Genomic DNA, 22,764 nt, shown 5'->3' with positions numbered 1-22,764 from the left:
CCTCCTATCTGAAGATTACCTGCAAAAATTAAATTTACGAGAAATTCTACCTTCACAATCCACCTTAAGTTGTCAGGTAATTTAACTTTACAGTGAGGGTACTTAGGGCAATTTGCAAAAAAAAAAATTCTTTTGATAAAATGAAACATATGCTCTTCCCTAAAATTAAGGTCCATTCTCGTTTAATATGGAATAAGTCCGAATTGAACTTTAAGAAAACGGTTTTTCGTGACTAAGGTCATGAAATAGAAAAACCTTTCTCTCAACAGGCAAGTTTTCCACACGTTTATCTCTTCATCTAAGAAAAAAAATGCAGGGGTTTTACTTTGAACAGTATGTTGGCAAGCAATTTTGACAGTGTTGGCAAGTCATTTTTACCTACACGCTGTTCAGGTGTGCAGGTAAAGAAGTGTGTTGATAAGAAATCGGAGTATATTGATGACCTATATATTATTTATTGTTCTTTTCACGATAGAAGAAAGTTGGCATATCGTATCGGAATACTAAATGTAGGGACTAGGCTTTATATTTTTATATGCCAACAGAAGGACATGAAAAAAATTCCTATATTTGGAAAGTAGGGAATAAACTTTTCACTCCAGATTGTAATCGATCAAATGCCGGAGAAAACAAAACTTTGCCAAAGATTAGGAGAATTAAAGGGAACCGAGGTTATTTGCTATTTCAGCTATGCTAAGTATATGCACGTAAATATTTTTAAGGTCGTTAAAACTTGGCAATGATGTGATCGATTCTCTCTACGTGTGTCAGAATGGATACGTCAGTCTCGGCAATTCAACGCCTGATATTTTGACCTCACCTGGTGACTACAATTCGGCTTTGAATGCGACAATCATGGCACCAGGTTTGATGAAAAACAATGAGACATCGGTAGAATTGATCGGCGCTTACTATGGCGAGCTTGATGATCCTTCTGACTGGGATGGGGAGGACGACGAGGACGATGGGACTAATTGCTTCTTTACCATTGAAAAGTTTCAGTTATGGGTTCTGTTAGAAGGTTGAGAGAGAACAACCTAATGAAAATTGTGCATTAGAAGCTCCAATTGTTTGCGGTAGACTTCAGTGGAAAGATGATGTCTTTAGGAAAAAAAGAAACAACAAGAAAATGGGTATGAGAGACTCCCAATGGTCTATAGGAGATGCCCGATTACTTAGGACCAATTGCTGCGGTGGTTAACACAATATAAGCTTACAAGTAATAGGTTCTGGTTCAAACCCAGTACGGGCGAATATTCATAGTAATTGTGAGGTTTTACCCGGGAGCAACATACGTGGACATAGACCAGTTCTGGATTTCAACCAATATATCCTAACCCGGGTTGAAGTTTCTTTAATTTCATACAAGGATCATATATTATTTCATACTGTCCATACTTTATTTCATTGAACGATCTTAGTATGAAACCAAAGAAAACATATATCGATAAGGCATCAATTTTTTCATTTTTATCGATAAGGCATCAATTGACTCACCTACATGACTTTGTGATTCATCAAAGGACCCAGCAGTGCATTACTTATCACAAAATTGGATGCCAAATGAAAAAAAAATCAGGTCTATCTATAACACTACAGTTTTCATATTCCCTGGAGCCAGTTTATACCTATAAATGTTCATTCAATAGAAATATGCAAGATAAAAATAATCCGCATCTAAAATTTAAATCAATTTTGAAATGCGTATTAATTCCAAAATTAATGTGTTAGTGTAAAATTAGTCAATTGTGAACTGCACATACGATATTTTATATTTCAATACCGTCGGACAAAATTACGCAGAACTTTTTTGGCTTAAATCAATGTTTTATGTACTATATATGACCTCTTATTAAATCCAAGAAACTCTTCCATTTTCTACCAAAAAAGAAATTTATACTTTTTTTGGTTTTAAATTTTTTTAATGATTTTTGTATGGTTTTCAAGAAATAATATATTATCTCTGTATTACTACTAAGCAATCATACAAATCATATATGACCTAGTGTGATTACGAAGAATCATATAAGACCTAGGATGAAATCAAAGAAACTTGTATGATCGGTGACCACCCGGGAATTTAAAAGTCCACTGTTCTTTGCCAATGAAGCAGCGGGTCCTAATTTGTCTAAATTGAGTATCTCTTGTCGCAGTATCCATCAACTGACTTACTTGAAAATCGCGACTTATTTCTCGAAAAAGTTATCAGCGTGATTTAATTCTGGAAAACGTAATGTTTCAGAAGAATTTGGGATTATTCGATCGGGTCTCAAATCGATCAGTCATAATGCTAAAAGGTTGAACAAAACATGTAGATGTTCTCCTGATCTGAAAACACTATTCCTTGGAAAACTCCATCACTTAGTCAGCTTAACTTATGTAGATCAATGATTTTACACAAGTGCTGTTTCATAGCCTTGAATCATACACACCCAACTTGACAAAAAAAGTAAATAAAACGTTTTCAAAAAGGTGTTTCATATGGAATTTTAGAAAAAAAATCCATACAAAGGGTTTTTGAAAAAAATCGTCATTTTATCATTCGTCACAAAAAGGAACTCAAATTTTTAACTCTTTCATCTTGAATCTCAGCTGGTAGATATTGTTGTGATTTTTCAAAAATTGTCAAGTTTGAGAAAATCAAAAAATGACTTAGAAAAACAACTGAAAATATTCTTGAATTCGTCGGTTTAAGCAGGGCCCATGAAAAAAATCTATAAAATAGAAATAGAATTGCCATTTCTATTGCCAGTCTTGTCGCATAATTGTACATTTGGTTACCAATTTTTCATCTCTATTTTTATTGGATTGAAGCGAGGACGAAGGCCGGTTGAAACCAAAGGTATAGAATGTCAAAAGCAGTAGTCTAATGTTCTTCATCTGCAAATGCATGTTTTTTTTGCGTGCTTTAAAAAACTGTCAAAGCGATCAGTGTTCATTGATAGTTAACTCTTCAATATTAATAAGTGTTTGCGGACAACCGATGCAATAGCCATTAGCTATTCGACAGTTGACGTAATAAGCAGCAGATATTGAATTGTCGCTTAATAATTCAAACTTAATGGCTAAATTTAATATATATTCCCGGGTTGACAATTCTTAGTAGTCATACAAGGATCAAATATGATGTCATACAAATCATACGCTTTTTCTTAGTACGCTCCTTGTATGATTGCTAGGAAATCATCAATGATTTTGTATGATTACCGGGACATCATATATGACCCTTGTACGACATTCAGGATATCATAAAAAGTTAAGAGGATTATGACACTTTTATGAATAGTGGGAAACTATTTACGACCGATGTATGATTACAGGGGAATCATTTATGATCAACGTATGATTACCAGGAATTCATATATGCTTTTGTATGGTAACCAGCAAATCATATATGATCCTTGTATGATAATAGGGAGATTATTAAGGGAAAATACACTAAGGAAACGATAAGCACCATTGTGGAAGACACCAATTAAAAATCTAAACAAGTTATGATCTAAGCTCGTGAGTAAAGCCAGCTTTTTGCTTCACTCAAAAGGGACCTTAAAAACACAAATGCATACAAACCTGAAGACATTATGACGAAATTCTGCGGAAAGCAACACTTACCCAAAAGAATAGTAACAGATATCATAACACACGCTTTTTCGCTCGATGTTTCGCATTTTCGACAAATTTTTTAAAATTTCGCTACAAACCGATTTCTTCAAAAAATCCAACTTTTTGCACTTTTCACATTCGGACGCAATTTTTATATATTTTGCAATTGATATAATTGGTACAGTCCAGCGACGTACAAAAAAATAGTATCCAATTTATGTTGTAGAGCACTGATTTTCTCGCATTTTGTTCGAATACAGACTAGAATTCTGACTTTTGTATGATTTTGTATGATTACAAGGTATTCATATATCCATATATCACCTTGTATGATAAGCAGGAAAAAAACGCAACCTTCTTTATTATGGCGTAAATTAGCTGACAAAACATTAGAATATGATTGGCGTGTGCTTTTTAATGATTTCAAGAAAAAGTTGCTGTCCAGTTTATGATTCTTTTATGACTACCAGGAAATCATACCTTCATGTAAAATCCTGTACGACATCCAGGAAAACAGAATATGATAACTGGGATAAAAATGGGCTGTTATGATTATCGATCTTACTTCAAGCAAAATAAGCGTCACAATTGGGGCCGTTTAATCGGCCTCTAAAAAATTGTTTGACACTTGCATGATTAAGCGTCCTTTGAAAAATTGTATGACACTTGTATGATTACCAGGATATCATACAAATCATTTATGACCTTGTATGATCACCAGGGATCATATGATTTGTATGATTACCATGATTTTTGTATGATGGGCAACCCGGGTTCTGCCCCCTCCCCCAATTTAGGGGGCATTTAACTTTTGCGCCGCAAGACGCAGATCTTATTTTTATAACTACCTATATATTGTAATTGGGGCGCTTAAAAATACAGGGGAGCAGAAACAGAATAGATCGAGACTTAAGTTACAGAATTGATCTACTGAAAATTATAGATGTGAAAAATTTTGGTGATCTGCTTAATTTTGGCCAACTCCAGCTTAGATGCTATATAATTTTTTCAGTGCATCTTCAACGCAACTCTTGCTTAGTTTTAGCGCATTTTCAGTACTTTTCATAGATGACTTTCAGCACCTTTTTCAGTGCTTTTCATGCAAAGCTTCAGCGCATTGAATTGTCTGTTTTACCGGATTTCTACACATCAATATTCAAGTAATTTTTTGGCACTAAGACTTTTACCATTTTTTTTCAGGAAATGCGCATAAATGCGCTGAAATTAAGTTAAAAATGCGCTGAAATTTTAGCGCGTTGCTTATAGACTGGATTTAGATATTGGATTGTCGACTTGATATTTCAATTTTATTGGCTAATTTAGGATCTAATATGACACAGAGGAGAGGGAGCAGAATAGATCGAGCTAGCAGTTAAAGTATATTTTATTTTGGTCCCCTCTAGCTTAGTTGTATATAGCTGTTATGCCCCCCAGGCGCACGTGCTAATTTTTACATCCCAGGTCGAGGTTTTAGGGTGATTTTTCGTAAGAAATGCGGTGATTGCGGAGAATGCGATGAAAAAAAATAATTCACCGCTTTTCACCGCATTTCTTACAAAAATTCACCGCCAAATTCACCGCATTTTTTACAAAAATTCACCGCATATACTATTATGGCAAATTAATGTGAGAAATGCGGTGAATGCGGTGAATGCGGTGAAAAAAAATAATTCACCACATTTCACCGCATGTCTTTCACACAAAAATTCACTGCATATGGTTTCCAAAGTTTACTCAATCTAATTTAAATTCACAAGAAATAACAAAGACCTAAGTGACAGTTGACGCAGTGGAATAAGCATATGAAGGCATGCAGGAGGCCAGAAGTTCGAACCCGTGTGGGGAAGATTCTTTTTTTGTAAGAATAGTGAGAACGCGGTGAAAAAAAAATTCACCGCGATTCACCGCGATTCAAAAAGATGTTAGAAATACGCGGTGAAAATTATTTTTTTTTTCACCGCATTTCTTTTGAAAATTCACCGCCAACCCTCGACCCGGGATAGTAACACGCTATGTAACAACACATAATTGGGGGCCAAAATAGGTCTGACTTTTCCATTCATTAATACTCAGCAGTAGTGATGCCAGCTGTTATATAAACTATCTAAAAACAAGTATTGTTATCGATCGAAAAGTTGACGCAAAATTTGTTCAGCACTGCTATCTTGCAAAAATCACGCACTGAATGTAGTACTTAGACTAATGCAACACACTCGTTGTTACTAATGGTTTGACTCTGCCCACGGCCTCATTTCAATCGATTAGCTAATTACCAGTAGTGTCGAAAACAATAGCTTGACATAGACTTAAATTAAATGTATGAGCGATTTTTGTTTATGTACACACAGCTTTATTAGTTACAAAACTGGTCATTACCGGGTCAAGATGTCAAAGCCTTTTCAGATAATTTTGTTGTAAGAAAAGCGCTGAATGCATAAAAATTTTGTAAAAAAATGCGCTGAAAGCACTGAAATGCGCTGAAATTTTAAGAAAGCTCTAAAACTTTGCAAATTCAGAACATCTTCAGCGCAACTCTTACATAGATTTAGAGCATATTCAGCACTTTTCTTAGATAACTTTCAGCACTTATTTCATGCAAAGCATTAGCGCAGTTGATTCACAGTTTTATCGGATTTTAGCTCGTTAATTTATAATGTTTTAGTGCTGAGATTCTTACCGTGTTTGTGGGAAATGCGTATAAAAGCGTTGAAATTAAGTAAAAAATGCGCTGAAATTTCGACGCATTTCTTAAATACTGGAGACAGATACTGAATTGTCCACTTAATATTTCTTTAGTGATGGCTAACTTTGAGATCTGTGCCCCCACATTTTGATTCACTTTTTTAGCAGTTTTCAGCTAAATTTCTAGCGCTGAGACTCTTACCGTTTCTGTAAGAAATGCGCGTAAACTAAAATATCAGAGTTTTTTAATCAACGGCAGAGGGGATTTGGTGGCCACTATTAAACAGTCGAGCAGGGTCTGAATGCAGGAAAAGTGTAAACATGAGCTGAAAAAAAATGAAAATTCGGCGTCTTCCGGCGCATTTCTTACATAAGTTGGGAGCATTTCAGCACATTTCAGCGCTTTATTATTTATAATTTTGCTCTTAAATGTTTGAAAATTAGCGCATTTCAGCGCAATTTTTATAGAATTTTTGGAAAGTTGGTCGACCCGGGCTAACACGGATTATTACAATCCAACAATACATCTATCTCCCTGTTGTGTCGACTAGTTGCTAGCTATCACTTTCACGAGGTTTGGAAGAGCCCAACATATTAAACACGTTTTAGAAATTTTCCTTTTTTTCTGTTTGGTCTTCTCGACTAGGGCACACACTTTTTGACTAGTTAAAGAAGCATTTCTTATTAAACCGAAGATGATGAGCATGAAATTGATCCATACTTTCTGCCCGAGTTCGCCTTCATGGCTGTTTGGATAGCAGTGGACAGCAATGCGAATGTAACCCGTCTTGTTTCGCTCGTTTTGGCATGCGACACCGACTACCCGACGACTGAGGGCAAATCAGAGCGATGCGCAATGCTGATGCTGTACGATACCCTTGTCGATGTACAAGATCCCAGCACGAGCGCATTCATGAGGACTGGTGTTTACTCACCCTCGGGTAAATGTCTGTTAATCATAAAGAAATGGTTTCGATCACTTTAGAGGCTAGAACAAACCCCATAAACTTGGCTAGAGCAAACGAATGCTCAACACATGCCAACTCCAACTAGATAATGTAGATAATTTGGAAAATATTACGTGGATTTCTATTTACACCTAATTTCACCCAAACATCCGCTCGGAATATTATGCTAACCGATACAGCTTGTGCGTTATTGTAAAAGAATTTACGGCAATTAAGTTCAGTAAGGAAAACTCAAGTTGTTGGTGATTCGTTTAATTTCAGCTTACCTTGCCTGACTTACCTTAAGTTTACATTAACATGAGTTAAGGTTCAAATTTTGCTAATTTTGTTCAGGCTGACTTACCTGAACATTTTTTGCGCTTGGAGAAAATGTTAAATTCGACATTCCCAAGAAATTTGAGGTTTGCATTTGATGTAAAGTTTTGGAACAACAAAATATCTCATTGCAGTGACGTTCTGTTTCTCTATGTCAAATTTATTTCTCTATGTCAATGTAGAAAAGCACTCTTTCTCTGTTCGTCCATAAACGCAACATTTTTTTTCAATGTGTGGTTAATGTCCGAAAAGGCAAATGTCAGATACAAAAGGATTTATAGCATGTAAATACCCTAAAACTTTATTGCCCAATTTTTATAAGTAATCTCTTGACACCAACTTTAACCAACTAATTGTTCTAGTGAACAGTACTATGGGTAATTTCATAACCACTAACTGTCTTCCTAATCCACAATTAGTATCGAGCGTGACTTTAGCTACTAGTTCCTCAGCAATTAGACTTTCTTTCATTTCTGTAATTAGGTACTATCCATGGGATTACAGCAATTTAAAGCAACATTGAACTAAATTAGCCAATAAAATGTCACTTGCTTCCTCACACGCTTACAACTGTAATCTTAAGGCATGTGTCGTGATATTTTAACTGAAATTTTTTACTTGAACTGGCTGAAATGGATTTTCCTTACTTACTCCAGCTGAGCGCACCTCAACACACCCTAAATTTACTTACCTAAATTTGAGCCCAAAAATCCTGAATTTTTTTTTGTTTGAAGAGTTTCCCTTACTTTTTATATGATCTTAGCAGAAGGTTACTAAATTTTATTCGAAAGTTTGATGAGGACACAATTTTCCTGAAAATAACTGATCAAGCTTATGAAAACCTAGATCTTTAACTTACATTTTAATGTTAAATTATGTCGTGGTCAATAACACGGGTCAAAGAATTCAATAAATTGAAATTTAAATTAAATTTTGAACCGAAAATATACAAAAATTAGCTTGTATTTATAGTAGTTATCTATGCGAGAATGTACAGAGAAAATTTAGATTAGCTAAAAATATTTTACATGATTTGCATGAGAATAGATCATAACTCCAAATCCCAGAGGTGATTTTCTATTTTCATCAATATTTCTTGAGAATCATATATGGCTGGGTACAATCGAGTTTATTAGTTGGAGGTCGGTTGATGTTAGAATCAGGTTTCTGTTGGTGGCAGAATTTACTTCTGACATATGATTGATAGGTCAAAAAGATAACGATAGCACCAAAACAAAAGTAGAATTGAGTTAAGTTTTGTGGCCATTACTTATCGATACAGCAGTAAAGTTCGTCAGGCAAGTTCTTATTTCATTCTTTGAAACTTTAATAAAGAAAACTTCTAAGTTTCTTGATCTTTCTTTGAAACCATCACATCCTCCCTCCTTTTTTAAGCAAGTTTGTGGGTAAAGGTTCTCCAAATCTGTCGGGTTGTTTTCTGATCCTTGTTGATGTTCGTGAAGGCTCTGAGGTTTCGGGTTGTTGGTGCTCTGCAGATGATGTGGCTGCAGAAGCTTCATCTTGAAGTGAGGGTCCCACATCTGTGTTCTGAAGTTGTTGTTCTGATTGAGTTATGGTCTCCTCCACTGCTGGTTCAGTTTTCACATTGTCCTCGTCTAGTCTCGCAATTTGGTTTTCGCTCACTAGAATAGTCCGTGCTGAGTTTTTGGGCTGTATGAAAGATGTGTTCAGGCCCTTCCTGATGATGAAGGTAGCAGGAACTGTCTTTGTCTTTTCATTGGCCTTGAAAAGAATGGGTTCGCACAAGTCAAAATCTGCTATTGCTGGTAGTCTTACGCTGCGTCCCAACAAGAGTTCAACTGGAGTTTGGCCTCTCGTCTTTGAAGTGTTGCGATGTGTCATAAGTGCCATTTGCAGGAATGCTCCAAATGACACATTAGGGTTGGGACTCCACGCTTGAAGTGCCCGCTTTACTGTCTGAACTGCTCTTTCAGCTAGTCCATTAGCTCTTGGGTGCTCGATGATTGATTCCAATTTCTTATTTCCCAGTGATTCACACCACTGTTTAAGGTCACCACTTACCACAATTTCAGGACCATTATCAGACACTAAACTTTTTGGTTTTCCGAATCTTGCAAAGATTTGACTAAGATACATTTTATCTGTTTCCCGCGGGGAAAGCTTCTGTGCAACCAGAACCTGAGTCAATAAATATTAAGATATTTCCTTGGTCCCTAACATAACCCCAGTATATCTGGAGCCGTTCTCAAACGTTGGCTTCTGGCCACGTAGAGACTGTTTCTCCCAGGCTAGGCCTGTTCATTTGACAATTCTTACATTTACCAACAAAGTGCTGAACGTCTTGGGTAATGCCAGACCACCACGCTATCATTCTGACTGACGCCTCAGTTACATTCTTCCCGGGATGTGTCTCATGCGCTTTTGCCAAAGCCAAGTGTCTTAGTTTGGCTGGACTGGTTGGAATGAAAGGAACAACACCTCTGAAGATGATTCCATTATATAAAGTAAATGCATGTTTCTGTTGTTTGAATCCTTTTTCCGCTTTCAAACATTGTTTCCAATTGCCGCTTTTGATTCGTTTCATTATGCCCTGGAAGATTCTGTTTGTTCCAAGTTCAGTTTTGATTAATGCTTGGGTCAATACTCAGGGCTAAGTAGATGTTATTGATTGCGAAGCACACTCGATCGTTGTCCGATTCGTCTTCGTCAAAATCCATTCTGCTCAAAACATCTGCATGATACATGATACATGATACACTTAAGACTGGATGTCCTTCTTGCAAAATAACCCCGCCAATGGTTTTTTCAGAGGCGTCAGTAGTAACTGTTGCTTCTTTTTGTAGACTATATAGCTGTACTAGTGGGTTAGCACATAATTCAATTTTTATGTCCTCAAAGGCTTTTTGTTGCATTTTGACCAATGAGAAATCGCTATTTCTCATGTTATTTAAGGGTAGCATTTGTGTTGCAAAATCAGGAATCAATCTTCCGTAAAATTTAGCTAGCCCAATAAACGATTCGAGTTGTTTGTTGTTTGTTGGTGCTTTTGCACTTTTTATTTTTTCAACATATTTCGAATCTGCTGCTATTCCCTCCTTTGATATGGAGTATCCGAAAAAGCTAATGCTATTGACTGGTTTTGAGTTACATTTTTTCTCGTTAGTAGTAAAATTTTTCTCACGTAGTCGACTCTTGACTGCAAGCATTCTCTTTTCGAACGGCTCCTTGATAGTTCCATACAACAATACATCGTCTTGAAAGATCACAAAACCTTTGATTCCTTTGAGTGTTGATTCGATGCAATTCTGGAAGATTGAAGAAGATTTTTTCAATCCCTGAGGTAGTCGGCACATCTTGAACAGTCCCTGAGATGTGTTGATTGTGCATGTATTTTTTGCGTCAAGTTCAATTTGATAATAGGCATCTGAAAGGTCAATTTTTTAAAGTATGAGGCCCCATGTAGGTTGTGGAAGATCGTCTCTATGTCTGGTACTGGGTAGTCCTCATCCTTGACCTTGCCATTGATGTGCACTTTCAAGTTCACGCAAAGTCTCAGTTCTCCACTCTTCTTTCTCTGCCACACCACTGGAGATGCATTAGTGACTCCTCCTGGCTGTACCGGTTCAAAGATGCCTTGTCTGACCATTTGTTCCAGCTTCTCTGTGACATTGTCTTGATGACCTAGAGGTATTTTTCTGGCTTTGCTGAACATTGGCTGTGTTCCTGGTATCAGCTTAACATGAGCTTTGTAAACCTTCACAGCAGGTAGGTGCTCAGCTGTAATGTTCTTCACACCGTTGTGCTTGGATAGAAGGTCTCTACCAAATGGTCCAAATTCTTTATCAGACAGCACAAATGCTAGTTGTTTTTGCGTGAGCCTGCTTCCGTTCCACTCAACGTCACAAGTAAGTGGTCCCAGAAGCGTTAATTGATGACCATCATAGGCTTCGAAATGTCTTATTTTACCATCCAACTGAGGCTTACCAAGCTCAGTCCATATTTTTGATGATATCACTGTGCTATCTGCACCTGTGTCTACCTGCATTTTTACTTTGCAGTTATTTATTGAGATATATTCCCATGTCACAAAACATGCTAATGATTTTTTTCTTTTGTATAAAAAATTCCCATTTTTGATGCTGGAGATGCTTGATCTGAAGAAACATTTTCTTCTTCGCAAAATATATTCTGTTTATTGTACTTACCTGAATTTGGTCGGGGTTTGCTTCTATACGTTTTTGAGAAGTGTCCCATCTTTTCACAGGAGTTGCATTTTTTACTTAGCGCTGGACAGGGTCTACTAGAGTGTGGCTTACCTCCACACCTAGTGCACATGTTGTTGCTTTTATTAGCCGTAATTTTTTCAATTGGTTTTCGAAAGGTCTTTTTGAAGTTGAACCCAACTTCTTCTTTCACAGTAAAGGGATTATTACCTGATGAAGAACTTGCAAAAGCCATTGCATGACTTCTGAACTGTAACCTCTCGGTCATTTCAGTAACTGACATTGCTGGTTTTGCTTTAATGCCGTCTAGTAGTCTAAGTTTTGCTTCAGGGTCCGTCAAACCTGAGATAATCTTTATTTTTACCCACTCCTCTTCGGGGTTGGCCGCTGTTTTCAGGTTTTCGAAGTCACAATAGCGTGCTTATTCTCTAAGACGTGCTAGGAAGTTGTCGTTTGACTCCCCTACACCCTGTATTACTAACAGAAACTTAGCTCTTTCTGACGTTACTACTCTTTCTTTGGGAGAAAATAATTTTGATTCGCCAATCTGATGTCTTTATAGGGAGTGTCTATCACATTCATCAAAAAGTTTAAAAATTGCATCTTGCCAGCACATACTAAGGAAGAGATTGGATACTTGTAGGTCCTGTACAGTACCATTGGTGTTGACCTTGTCCTCTTTCTTCTCTGCGCGACATTTCGCCACAAAAGACATAATCCACGCAGTAGCTGATTCTGCATTCTGTAGATCCAAAATTTGTCTGTCTGTAGCTGGTCTGGACACCATTGTCGTGGTCGATAACACGAGTCAAGGAATTCAATAATTTGAATTTTAAATAAAATTTCGAACTGAAAATATACAAAAATCAGCTTGTAATTATAGTAGTTATCTATGCAAAAATAAACAGAGAAAATTTATATTAGCTAAAAAAACATTTTATATGATGGCATGTTAATAGATGATAACTCCGAATCCCGGAGGTGATTTTTTATTTTCATCAACATTTCATGAGAATCATATATGGCTTGAGTGCAATCGAGTTCATTAGTTGGAGGTCGGTGGATGTTTTAATCAGTTTTCTGTTGATGGGAGAATTTACTTCTGACATACGATTGATAGATCAATAAGATAATGAAAGCGCCAAAGCAAAATTAGAATTGAGTTTAGTTTTGTTGCCATTACTTATCGACACAGCACTAAAGTTCGTCAGGTAAACTTCTTCTTTCGTTCTTTAAAACTTTAATAAAGAAAACTTCTAAGTTTCTTGATGTTTCTTTGAAACCATCACAAATTCTTTGCTGTGTTAGAAGAAAAGTAAGAACTATTCAACAGTCCACCCCCCTCTTTTCAAGGGGGGCTGTTCTTGAATAGAATATAACCAAGTGATTTTTTAACCAATGAGAGAGTACTAATAAATCTCCACGATTTTGTTTACTAAGACAGAATAAAATCAGCCATGTCATCGCAATCAGAAAAAAGATGGGTGAGTGGGCGCGCTTCGCAACTTCGCCGCAATAGCCGTCTTGCGATTTGCAGAATACATCCCACAACGCATCAGAGACATGGCCACGAAAAGCGGTCCGCAATTGTGTTTAAACTGATTTTCGTCTATATAAACTGTAGGCCAAGTAATAATATATCTGTAATTAATTATAACAGAAAGGGGGCGATTCTCTGCTATGTACCAAATTGGGACAGCTGTTGAAATGATTCGCAATTATAAGCTAGCACCCCGTAGCAGCAGGCAGTGTTCAAAGTAAGTACCTTTCAGTTAAGTTAAATTAAGACAAAAAAAACCTGCGAAATTCTGGTAAGCCATCCCTACTAGAAAAAATATCGAACCCCAGAACAGTTTACACGTTACGATGCCGCTGCTCAAAATAAAAAGCTTTTTGTCACACAAAAATGATTTTCGTTACAGAGAATGTTTTGCTAGGCGAATTACAAAATAGATTCGTCTGAATTTTGAATGCTTTCGCGGTGCGATTACACCTCCAAATTTTACTTTTGAAATTAAATCTATTTGAATACCACTTCCCAATTGTACTCGCCTTGCGAATGCAGCGTTTGTTTTCTGACTAATAATTCGCTTAGCAAATTACTACTTAATTTAGCTATCTGGAATTGAGCGTTCCGTAAAGCAAAATTCGGATGAAAGAGATTCAATTGAAAACTGAATTGAGATTAGCGAAAATGAACATCGAAGTTTTACTTATATTTGGTCATCAATTTGATCACGCAACATTACAACTGCAAACGGAAACTTCTTGCAAAACAGAATAGTAGACGACATGAATAGACATTAAATCCTAGCTCTTGAGTAAACAAATTTAAAAGTATGAAAAAGAAGATTTGATCTTCAAAATTAGGAATGAATAAAATTAACAATGAAATTTTTGAAATCGAAATAAATTAAGATTAAAAAAAATTAATGGATATAGCGCCAATATTTATTTCCTCAATTGTGCACCTATACCATATTTCCCCCTCAACAAAAAAAACAACGAAGTATGTTCATAACGAAAGATTACTAAAAAATGTACTAGTTACTATAATAATAAAATAATGTTTGTAATTAGTTTTATGTTTAATCTGAATATCTTTAAGAAACGCATTCCGCCTCGCGGAGTCGCTTGATACTTTATGGACCTTCATTGGGAGAGATTGATTCTTCGGCGTCTTGATTGTGGGCGGCAGTGTTTTTGATTGTGAAAACAATAGATTTGTTTTGAATTTGTTGTTGCTTTATCATCTGACGTCTTTTTTGCTCTAGAAGTTGCTGTATTGGCCGATAAGTTGGGGGGACAAGTCTCAGTTGAGGCCATCGATTCGTCCGATTCGGTTATTGATGGCGATGATCGCTTTCGTTTGTGTGAAGACTGAATAGCTGTTGTGGCTTTCGAAGCTGCCTTCTTTTTTGGTCGAGTCTGCTATTCTGCAATGACGATTGGATGTTTGCGGGAGAGTTATTGATTGCGCGAAATCAGCGACTATTTCTATTGGTGGCTGTGGCGGCGCGGGAACAACCGTCTTTTTGGGCTTAGTCGGCTTTCTCACTCGCAGTTCCCTCGACACGTTAGATTGGATGGATGAAACACACCTCATGTCATCGGTGATACGTTTGTGTTGAATCTTCTTATTGCCTTCAATTTTTCTCCTCGCATCCTTGGCATGGTGACTAATTAATTCTTCGGTTGTTTTCCCCGTAGGCAGCTTTGGTCTTCGTTCGGCATAACATTTTAAGTCTGTCTGTAATTCAGCTTTTGTGCCAAATTTGGCAAGATCTGAATGTCTAACATTTCCTTTTCTTATGCCTGGCTCTTTTATAACCGAAGTGTGTTCATTAGATTTAATAACAGACGAGCCTGGCGCCAGGAGCTCATATAAGCCGTCCAAACTCTTTTTTGGATTTGGGTTTCTTTTTCGCTAACTTTAGTGTCAGTGAAGCCTTTTTTCTTGGCACAGGTAGGCCAACATCTGGATGAGAAATCATGCAGGAGTTTTTGTCTGGGTGCTCATTGCAGTGTTTTCTCGCGTCTTTAAGGAGTCGATCTCTACTTTTTTTGAATTCAATGTCACTTCGTGCCGCGTTATCCCAATATTCATCTGGTATGAGCTCGTCCAAGCGTACTGTCTCCATGTCTAAATATTTATTCAGAATTGGTTTATATGTTACAGTATTAGGATCGAGCTCAGTTGAAATATTGCTTAGAGGTGTGTTAGACTTCCTTCCAAATTGCGCTTCAAAAGGTGAAAGATTAATTTTCTTTTGACGGCATATAAGGAGTTGATAAAGAATTGAAATTCTTGACGCTTTTAAAATAAAAGCAATTTTGCGCAGCCATTTTCATACAAGCTAATCGATTCATGATTGTTTGTATTAGCCTGTCAACTAAACCAATTGCTCTGTGATCATATATTGAGGCTTCAATTAATTCAAAATTATTCTAATTACAAAAAGTTTTAATTTGCTGACCGATTTGGCATTGTGCTTGATCTAATCTAATTGTGCGACGGATTCCATGTAATAATACATATTCTTGATGAAAATTCCAATATAGTTTGTGCATTTGCCGTGTCAAATACATCTGCTGTTGGGAATTTAGAGAAACTGTCTATACATGCCAGAAATTAAACCTCTTGACTTTTTTCTTTATCGATTGGTCCGCCGAAATCAATTTGAGTTTCTTCATTTGGCAGTTTGCACAAATTTATTGGTGCCCATATGGTAGAAAGTATAATAGACTTTATATTTTTGCCAATTTTGACGCAAGGGTTACATTTAGCCGTTTTGGAAAGAAGATCCGGATGCATGAACGGCCAGCATGCGTGTTCTGCCATGTCTGTCATCCTCCAACTCCCTGGATCTGTGGCGTGAATTGCTTCTACATACGCCTCCTTGATGGAGTTGGGGATGGCAATTTGTCGTCAATACATGCACAGCCATTCTTCACATGAAGATCCTTCAAAAAGCTGTGTATAAACGGGCTAATCTGGCGGCAACGATCTTCATTCTCTGTGATTACATAATCGCGAACTTCTTTGGGTTTTGCATCTTTTGATGTCAGGCTGTGCGCCATGACTGTACTTGAAAAGTTTTTCGAGAGGGAAAAGTTAAAAGCGTCTGTATATAATTCGTCGCTGAATGGTGTTGTCACAGTTGTTGTATCTGTACCCAGTGTTGAGGATGTGACCGGCGCTGATGGGTCTGCGGAAGGGCGTGCTTCATCTGTGAAGCGAATTTTTGATGGTGTTGCCCGTTTTATTTGTGAAAGTGTTTCTTCATCGGATTGAGACATCATTAAGACGGTTTGAAAAGTATTAGCAATTCGTTAAAAATTTGAGGAATGTTGTTTCATCCGATTGGTAGGGCAATTCAAGGCAAAGGCGAGTGAGGAATGTTTGTAGTCTCTATTAAGTTAAATGAATGAGAGTTATTTGGTGTTAACTTAATAATTGTGGTATCATTATTCGTAACTTTGGAATATAAGCGATTTCGCGGTGCAAATTCACTGCATAATTTGTCCCTGGAATGTGAAATATTTGCGGCCAATTTTAGAAGCGGATTTTGCGCCTTAATTTTCCGCATTCAATAAAAAGCGTTTTGCGCTACGTTTAATGGCGTCTAATTTGTCAACTTTAAATTGTTCATCATAAGTGGAGATTTTAACAGCTTTTTGGTGGGGTTCACGTGAAATGTAATCAACTAAGCGCATTTTTGAACCGAGAAGAAGATCTATCGAAAAATCAAGTGTAAAAGTCGTTCAACCCAACGTGTAAGACGACTATTACAAGATTTATTAGCTTTGTTCTCTTTCATTATATACAATAATGCTCTGTGATCCCTTGTAACAGTAAAACGTTTACCGTAGAGATAGTAATTAAAGTGTTCTATTGACCAAACTTCACCCAATAGTTCAAGTTTGTTAATACTATATCGATCTTCAAGATCTTCAATATAATTCAAGAAACGTGAGCCGAAAACCACTGTATGCCAGCCGTCCTGAGTTCGTTGCTCTAACGCACAACCTAAGCCCTTACAAGATGAGTCGCATTTTATCCTTGTTTCAAGATGCGGTTTGAAATGTTTGTTTTCTGTTGCTTCGGTGATTTTCGTTTTAACTATATTAAAATGTTGGTCATGTTCATCAGTCCAAACTGATGTTTTTGTGTTTTAGTGTTTTTTAGTGTTTTTTTAGTAGAGGTCAGAGAAAGCAACACAGTTGTGATAAATTTGGTATGAATTTACCTAAATGATGTTCAAATCCCATAAAAGATTGCAACTTCTTTAGATTAGATGATGAAGATAATTGTTTAATAGCACCAGATTTATTTGATAATGGAGTTATGCCAGAATGTGTAATACGATGACCGAGCCATTCAATTTGATCTTTTGCAAAATGACATTTAGCCAAATTAATCCGAAGATTTTCCTGATCGAGTTTAATTAAACATTTTCTCACAAGGTCGAGATGATCTTCGATTATACTTCTACTGACAATTAAAATATCTTCCAGAAAACAGAAAACAGTGTATTTTTTAGACCGGCTAACGTACAATCGGTAACTTTCTGAAATTCTGCCGGCATATCTCTTAGCCCATAGAAGCTTGTTTTGAAGCGAAAAGTGCCTGTCATATCACCGCTGACAATATTAAAAATAAAATGACGGGCCTTTGTCAGTATGAACATTAAGTTGGTTGTATGCGTACTGCAAATCTAATGTTGTAAAGTAGGCCGTATCTTGCGGCGCGTTTGACAGTGTTTGAGAGATAGTCTGCATTAGTGAATGTTGAGAGATAGTATGATGTTAGGCATTTGGTATTTTTTCTTGTGAATTACTTTATTCAGAATTTTTGAGTGCAAATGAAAAACTGGCCGGAACAATTTGATTATTTTTCAATATGTCCCTCATTTAACAATTTTTCGAGTTCGATTTTTCTTCCGGTTGAAGGTGAATTGGTACTTTTCTCCCTTTTTGATGGGCGACACGATGGTTCATATGAAATTTGGAGTTGACCGTATGATTTTTTGATTTACCAATTCTTGAAATTAATTTTGGATATTCTTTTGCTAGTGATTGTTTTATTGCACAAGGTGTTTCGATTGTTTTTACTTCGTTTTCCGGACAAGGCTTTTGTGAAATTGCTATTCCTAGCTGATCGGATAAATCACGTCCAAGGATAGGCCGAAAACCGTCTGCAACCATTGTTATTTTGGCTTTAGAAATTTTCCAATCATTACAACTAACTGGTGTTTTCAAAATTCCTAGCGTTTCAACTATATCGTCTCAGAAAGATTTAGGTTCGGATGGTTTTTCTCTGACCATTTTGCTTGTATACAGTTGAACAATATTTGTTTGACCAGTCACATATTTATAATAGTGCACCAACTACCAGAATAAAGAACCAAATATTAGTCGGTATTACCAATAGTTATTGTTATATTTTGAATAGCGTTTGGAGATGTATTAAGATGTTCCATCATTGCAACATAGTTATCGTCTGACGAATCGTATTCAGAATTATACTACTCATTAGAGTTTATAAAATTTACCTTTTGACTTACTGATTGTTCCCTAGTTTCAGAATTTTTTACGTTATTGATGCGAGTACCTTGTCGAGAATTTTTTGAATTATTGAACTTTTTCCAACATACTTTTGCAAAATGATTGAGCAGAACACAATGGTTACACTTCTTCCCCAAAGCAGGGCAAACCTGAAGATGTGTTGATGTCCAATTGTGGCCAGAGGCTCTACAGAGACCAGTTGCTGCACGATTGAGTGTATTTCTGCTTGGCTATTTCATTCGAGCATTCGCGCCGCGAAATCTAATGAATTCTTGTATTGCATTATTAGCGCTGATGTTGACGTTGTTGTTGTCGGAAGAAATTTGTTGCTGGTTTTGATGATCCATCTCCATGTTGACTGCTATAATTAGAGCTCTTTCAGGTTCCACTGTATCTCGAAGGAGTTCTCGTTTTATATCACCGTCAAGCATATTGGTGATGAAGATGTCTCTAATTATCACTTCCCCGCAATTTTCGGAGTCACAGTTTTCTGCAAACTCTTTGAGGACACTGTAGAATTGCTCCACCGTCTAACCCTTCTTTTGTTTTCTCGATAAAAAGACATAGCGATCAAAAGTGATATTCCGGGGTCGAATGAAGGCTATTTCCATCTTTACCCAGAGTTTTGGAGTTGAGAGATCGTAAAAATTGTCATGGGGAAATTTCTGCGTCAAGAAACGTAGTCCCTCTGTTCCAATGCTGAGGTATAGAAGAGAGACACACTTCTGGTCACATAGTGTCCGCGGCCTTTCACCACACAAGATGCCTGCTTCTGTAGTTTTTTGACATTTCAATTCTCATTGACGTTTCAACTGATTATTACGAATTCGACGATCCCGTTCGGTTTGTTCGGTGGCGTCCTCAAGAGCCATTTCATATTTTGGTTTGGTGGTCGAACGTGTGTCAGCTTCGTTTGTAGTAGAGTATCCAACGTAATGTTCTCTCGTGCAAGAATTGCTAACTTCACCTGGATTCGCCACTTCTCCCTTCTAATTGGTGGGTCTGATGCAGCACGTTCCCACAAAAGGTTCGATTGAAAGTGATGTCTTGCGAGATTCGTGGACTGGCTGCTCAGTGTCATACAGAAATCGATTTCCGTAATAGAGAGTGTTTTGCCAGGCGAATTACCAAAATAGATTGGTCTGAATTCTTAATGCTTTCGTGGTGCGATTACACCTCTAAACTTTGGTGGTCATACAGAAATCGATTTCTTAAATGGAGAGTATTCTGCTAGGCGAATTACCAAAATCGATTGGTCTGAATTTTGAATGCTTTCGCGGTGCGATTACACCTCTAAATTTTAATTTTGAAATTAATTCTATTTAAATACCACTTTTCAATGGTAATCGCCTTGCAAATGCAGCGTTTGCTTTCTCTCAGCTAATTATTACTTAATTTAGCTATCTAGAATTGAGCGTTTCGTTGAGCCAAATTTGGATGAAAGAGATTCAACTGAAAACTGAATTGAGATTAGCGAGAATGAACATCGAAGCTTTACTTAAATTTGATCATCAATTGGATCACGCAACATTACAACTGCAAAAAGAAATTTGCGCAAAACAGAATAGTTGACGACAGTAAAAGACATTAAATCATAGCTCTTGAGTGAACAATTTTATAAGTATGAACAAGAAGATTTGAACTTGAAAATGAGGTATGAATAAAATTAACAATGAAACTACTGAAATTGAACTAAATTAAGATTAAAGTAAAATTAATGGATTTAGCACCACAATTGATTCCCTCAATTGTACACCTATACCACACTGATGGCAAATTAAAGTTTGAATAACAACTAATTCAATTTATAAAGCACATGGTTTTTGTTGCTAAATGAATCTTCTAGTAGAATCACTCAGCAGCAGCTCATCTTGCCAAACTTTTCAAATAATTACCGAGCTTGGAGCTCTCATTATAATTGCCCAAACTATAAATCTCATTTGTTCTGATGCGTGGCCCTGATTGACTGGAACTCAATTCACGTTAACAGTCAAAAATGAAAAAAAAAACACTTAAGCGCCATATTTTTGACAAAAATATTCTGTTTCAGGATCACTAGGATCATTTTCCAGGAAACATGTTAGATTCAAGGTTTAAGGTTCTAATATTAACGAAAATCAATTTTTCAATAAATCGAACAATCGTAATTTACTTGTGTACTTGTACACCATATTATACCCAGGTTGAGGTGCCATCCGGAAGTGACCCCTGATCAGACCGTGCCAGACGAAAGTTACCTCTGATCAGACCCTCCCAGACAAAAGTATCCTCTGATCAGACTCAAGTGCGCTCGAAACACCGTGTGCGCTCTAAGGGCGCTCGAAACTGTCTCTGATCAGACCTTCCCAGACGGAAAGGACCTCTGATCAGACCATAATCAGACCATTGCCCAGACGATTGTGCAACCATGGCCCAGTCCAAGCCCAGACCATTGTCCAGACGATTGTGCGCTCAAAATCATTTCTGATCAGACTATTGTGCGCTCAAAAGTTACTCCTGATCAGACTATTGTGCGCTCGAAATCACCTCACCGCACGAATTTTGTTATAATATATTCATTTCATACAAAATGATGTTTGCATTATTATATTCACCTAAAGAAAAGACCATTCTAAAAGTATTATTGCCAAGGACAAGATAATTCAACTGCTGAGTAAAAAATTATTTAGTATACATTAGTGCATATTTCTAACTCAATGGATAAATTTAGACAGCTTTCTATATAAAACATCGTAATCTACAGTTGAACAAAATTTCCTTGTAAGGGGACTGACATGTTCAATCGGTTGGACCCCTTTGGTTCTGATCAAAGACATCAAACTCTAGATCTGTCTGTGATCAGAATGCTGCTTTTTGTTGCCTCTTGACATTGCCGACATCTCTCTGTAAAAAAAAACAAAAAATTAAAAAAAAATTCCGCTCGAAATGGTCTCTGATCAGACTAATGTGCGCTTGAATCCGCCTCTGATCAGACCATTCCCATCCCTAAGTGACTTCTGATCATACCAGCCACAGACCAAAGTGATCTCTGATCATACCATCCCCAGACCGAAGTGACCTCTGATCATACCATCCCCAGACCGAAGTGACCTCTGATCATACTATTGTGCGCTGGAACCAAATCCCAGACCCTGTAATTTTGGTCTGGGAACACACCATGTGCGTTGGACTCGGTCTGATCAGAGGTCAGTTCCGGATGGCACCTCAACCTGGGTAATTAATCTTGCGCCTCAAAATTGTTTCATACATACCTCTGCTATCAACATATTATATACAGCAACAAGTGGATCAATTCAGAGTTCTTTTTTAATTGAGACAGCTGCATAGGTGCAGATTGACCCACACAATCCGGTCAATTTGAGTCAGTGAATTCGCTCAAAATTGGATTAATTTTTAATTATCGTAGGCGTTTTGGGACCCCCTTATATGGACTATTATTTGTTTGTATCTCTTCCACCAAAAAATTTGTACAATTTCAAGCAGTTGATCTTCAAGGTGCAAGCAGCAATTTAGCTCGGTAAACTACGGTATAGAGCCTGTTGTCTCGATTTTAGGAGTCATTCTTGAGCTCCCCTACTCTGGCACGGAAAATGTCACCCTCCTTGCAAGTGAGTCTAACGTTAATGATCCTGGATTTTGGCTGTATGAAATGGACCAAAAGTATTCAAGTGGAGACATTATCAAGACATATGTCCGCTCAGATTGCAACACCTTCGCAGACAAAGACCTGCCAGATAACTGTTAGTAAAACTTAGTCAGATTCTTTTCTCATCACAAGAGTGACTTGGTTAAAAATAGAACCAATGATTTGTCTCTGCTTTAGCAAAACAAAATGTCCTTCAGAATTTTGTTAATTTTTCTTTGTTATATAACTATCAAGTCAGAAGTGAAACTTGAAAAAAGCATTGACTTTTGACCAAAAC

The 22,764-nt window shown here is 37.0% G+C and overlaps 1 protein-coding gene across 2 annotated transcripts in view; it reads left to right on the top strand.

Moving 5' to 3' along the window:
- Positions 1 to 22,764, top strand: part of LOC142338558 (uncharacterized) — a 40,033-nt gene that overhangs the window by 4,712 nt on the left and 12,557 nt on the right. For both annotated transcript variants that reach the window (XM_075388349.1, XM_075388348.1), the window contains 3 exons: positions 723 to 967; positions 6,981 to 7,226; positions 22,396 to 22,581. In XM_075388349.1, the coding sequence (XP_075244464.1) occupies positions 723 to 967; positions 6,981 to 7,226; positions 22,396 to 22,581 (677 nt within the window). The remainder of the gene's footprint in view (positions 1 to 722; positions 968 to 6,980; positions 7,227 to 22,395; positions 22,582 to 22,764) is intronic.

Source organism: Convolutriloba macropyga, chromosome 4 (genome assembly GCF_964194025.1).
Source record: "Convolutriloba macropyga chromosome 4, txConMacr16.3, whole genome shotgun sequence".
Classification (NCBI taxonomy): Eukaryota; Metazoa; Xenacoelomorpha; order Acoela; family Convolutidae; genus Convolutriloba; species Convolutriloba macropyga.
Note: the sequence above shows the minus strand (reverse complement) of the source record. Positions and strands in the feature narration are given on the sequence as shown.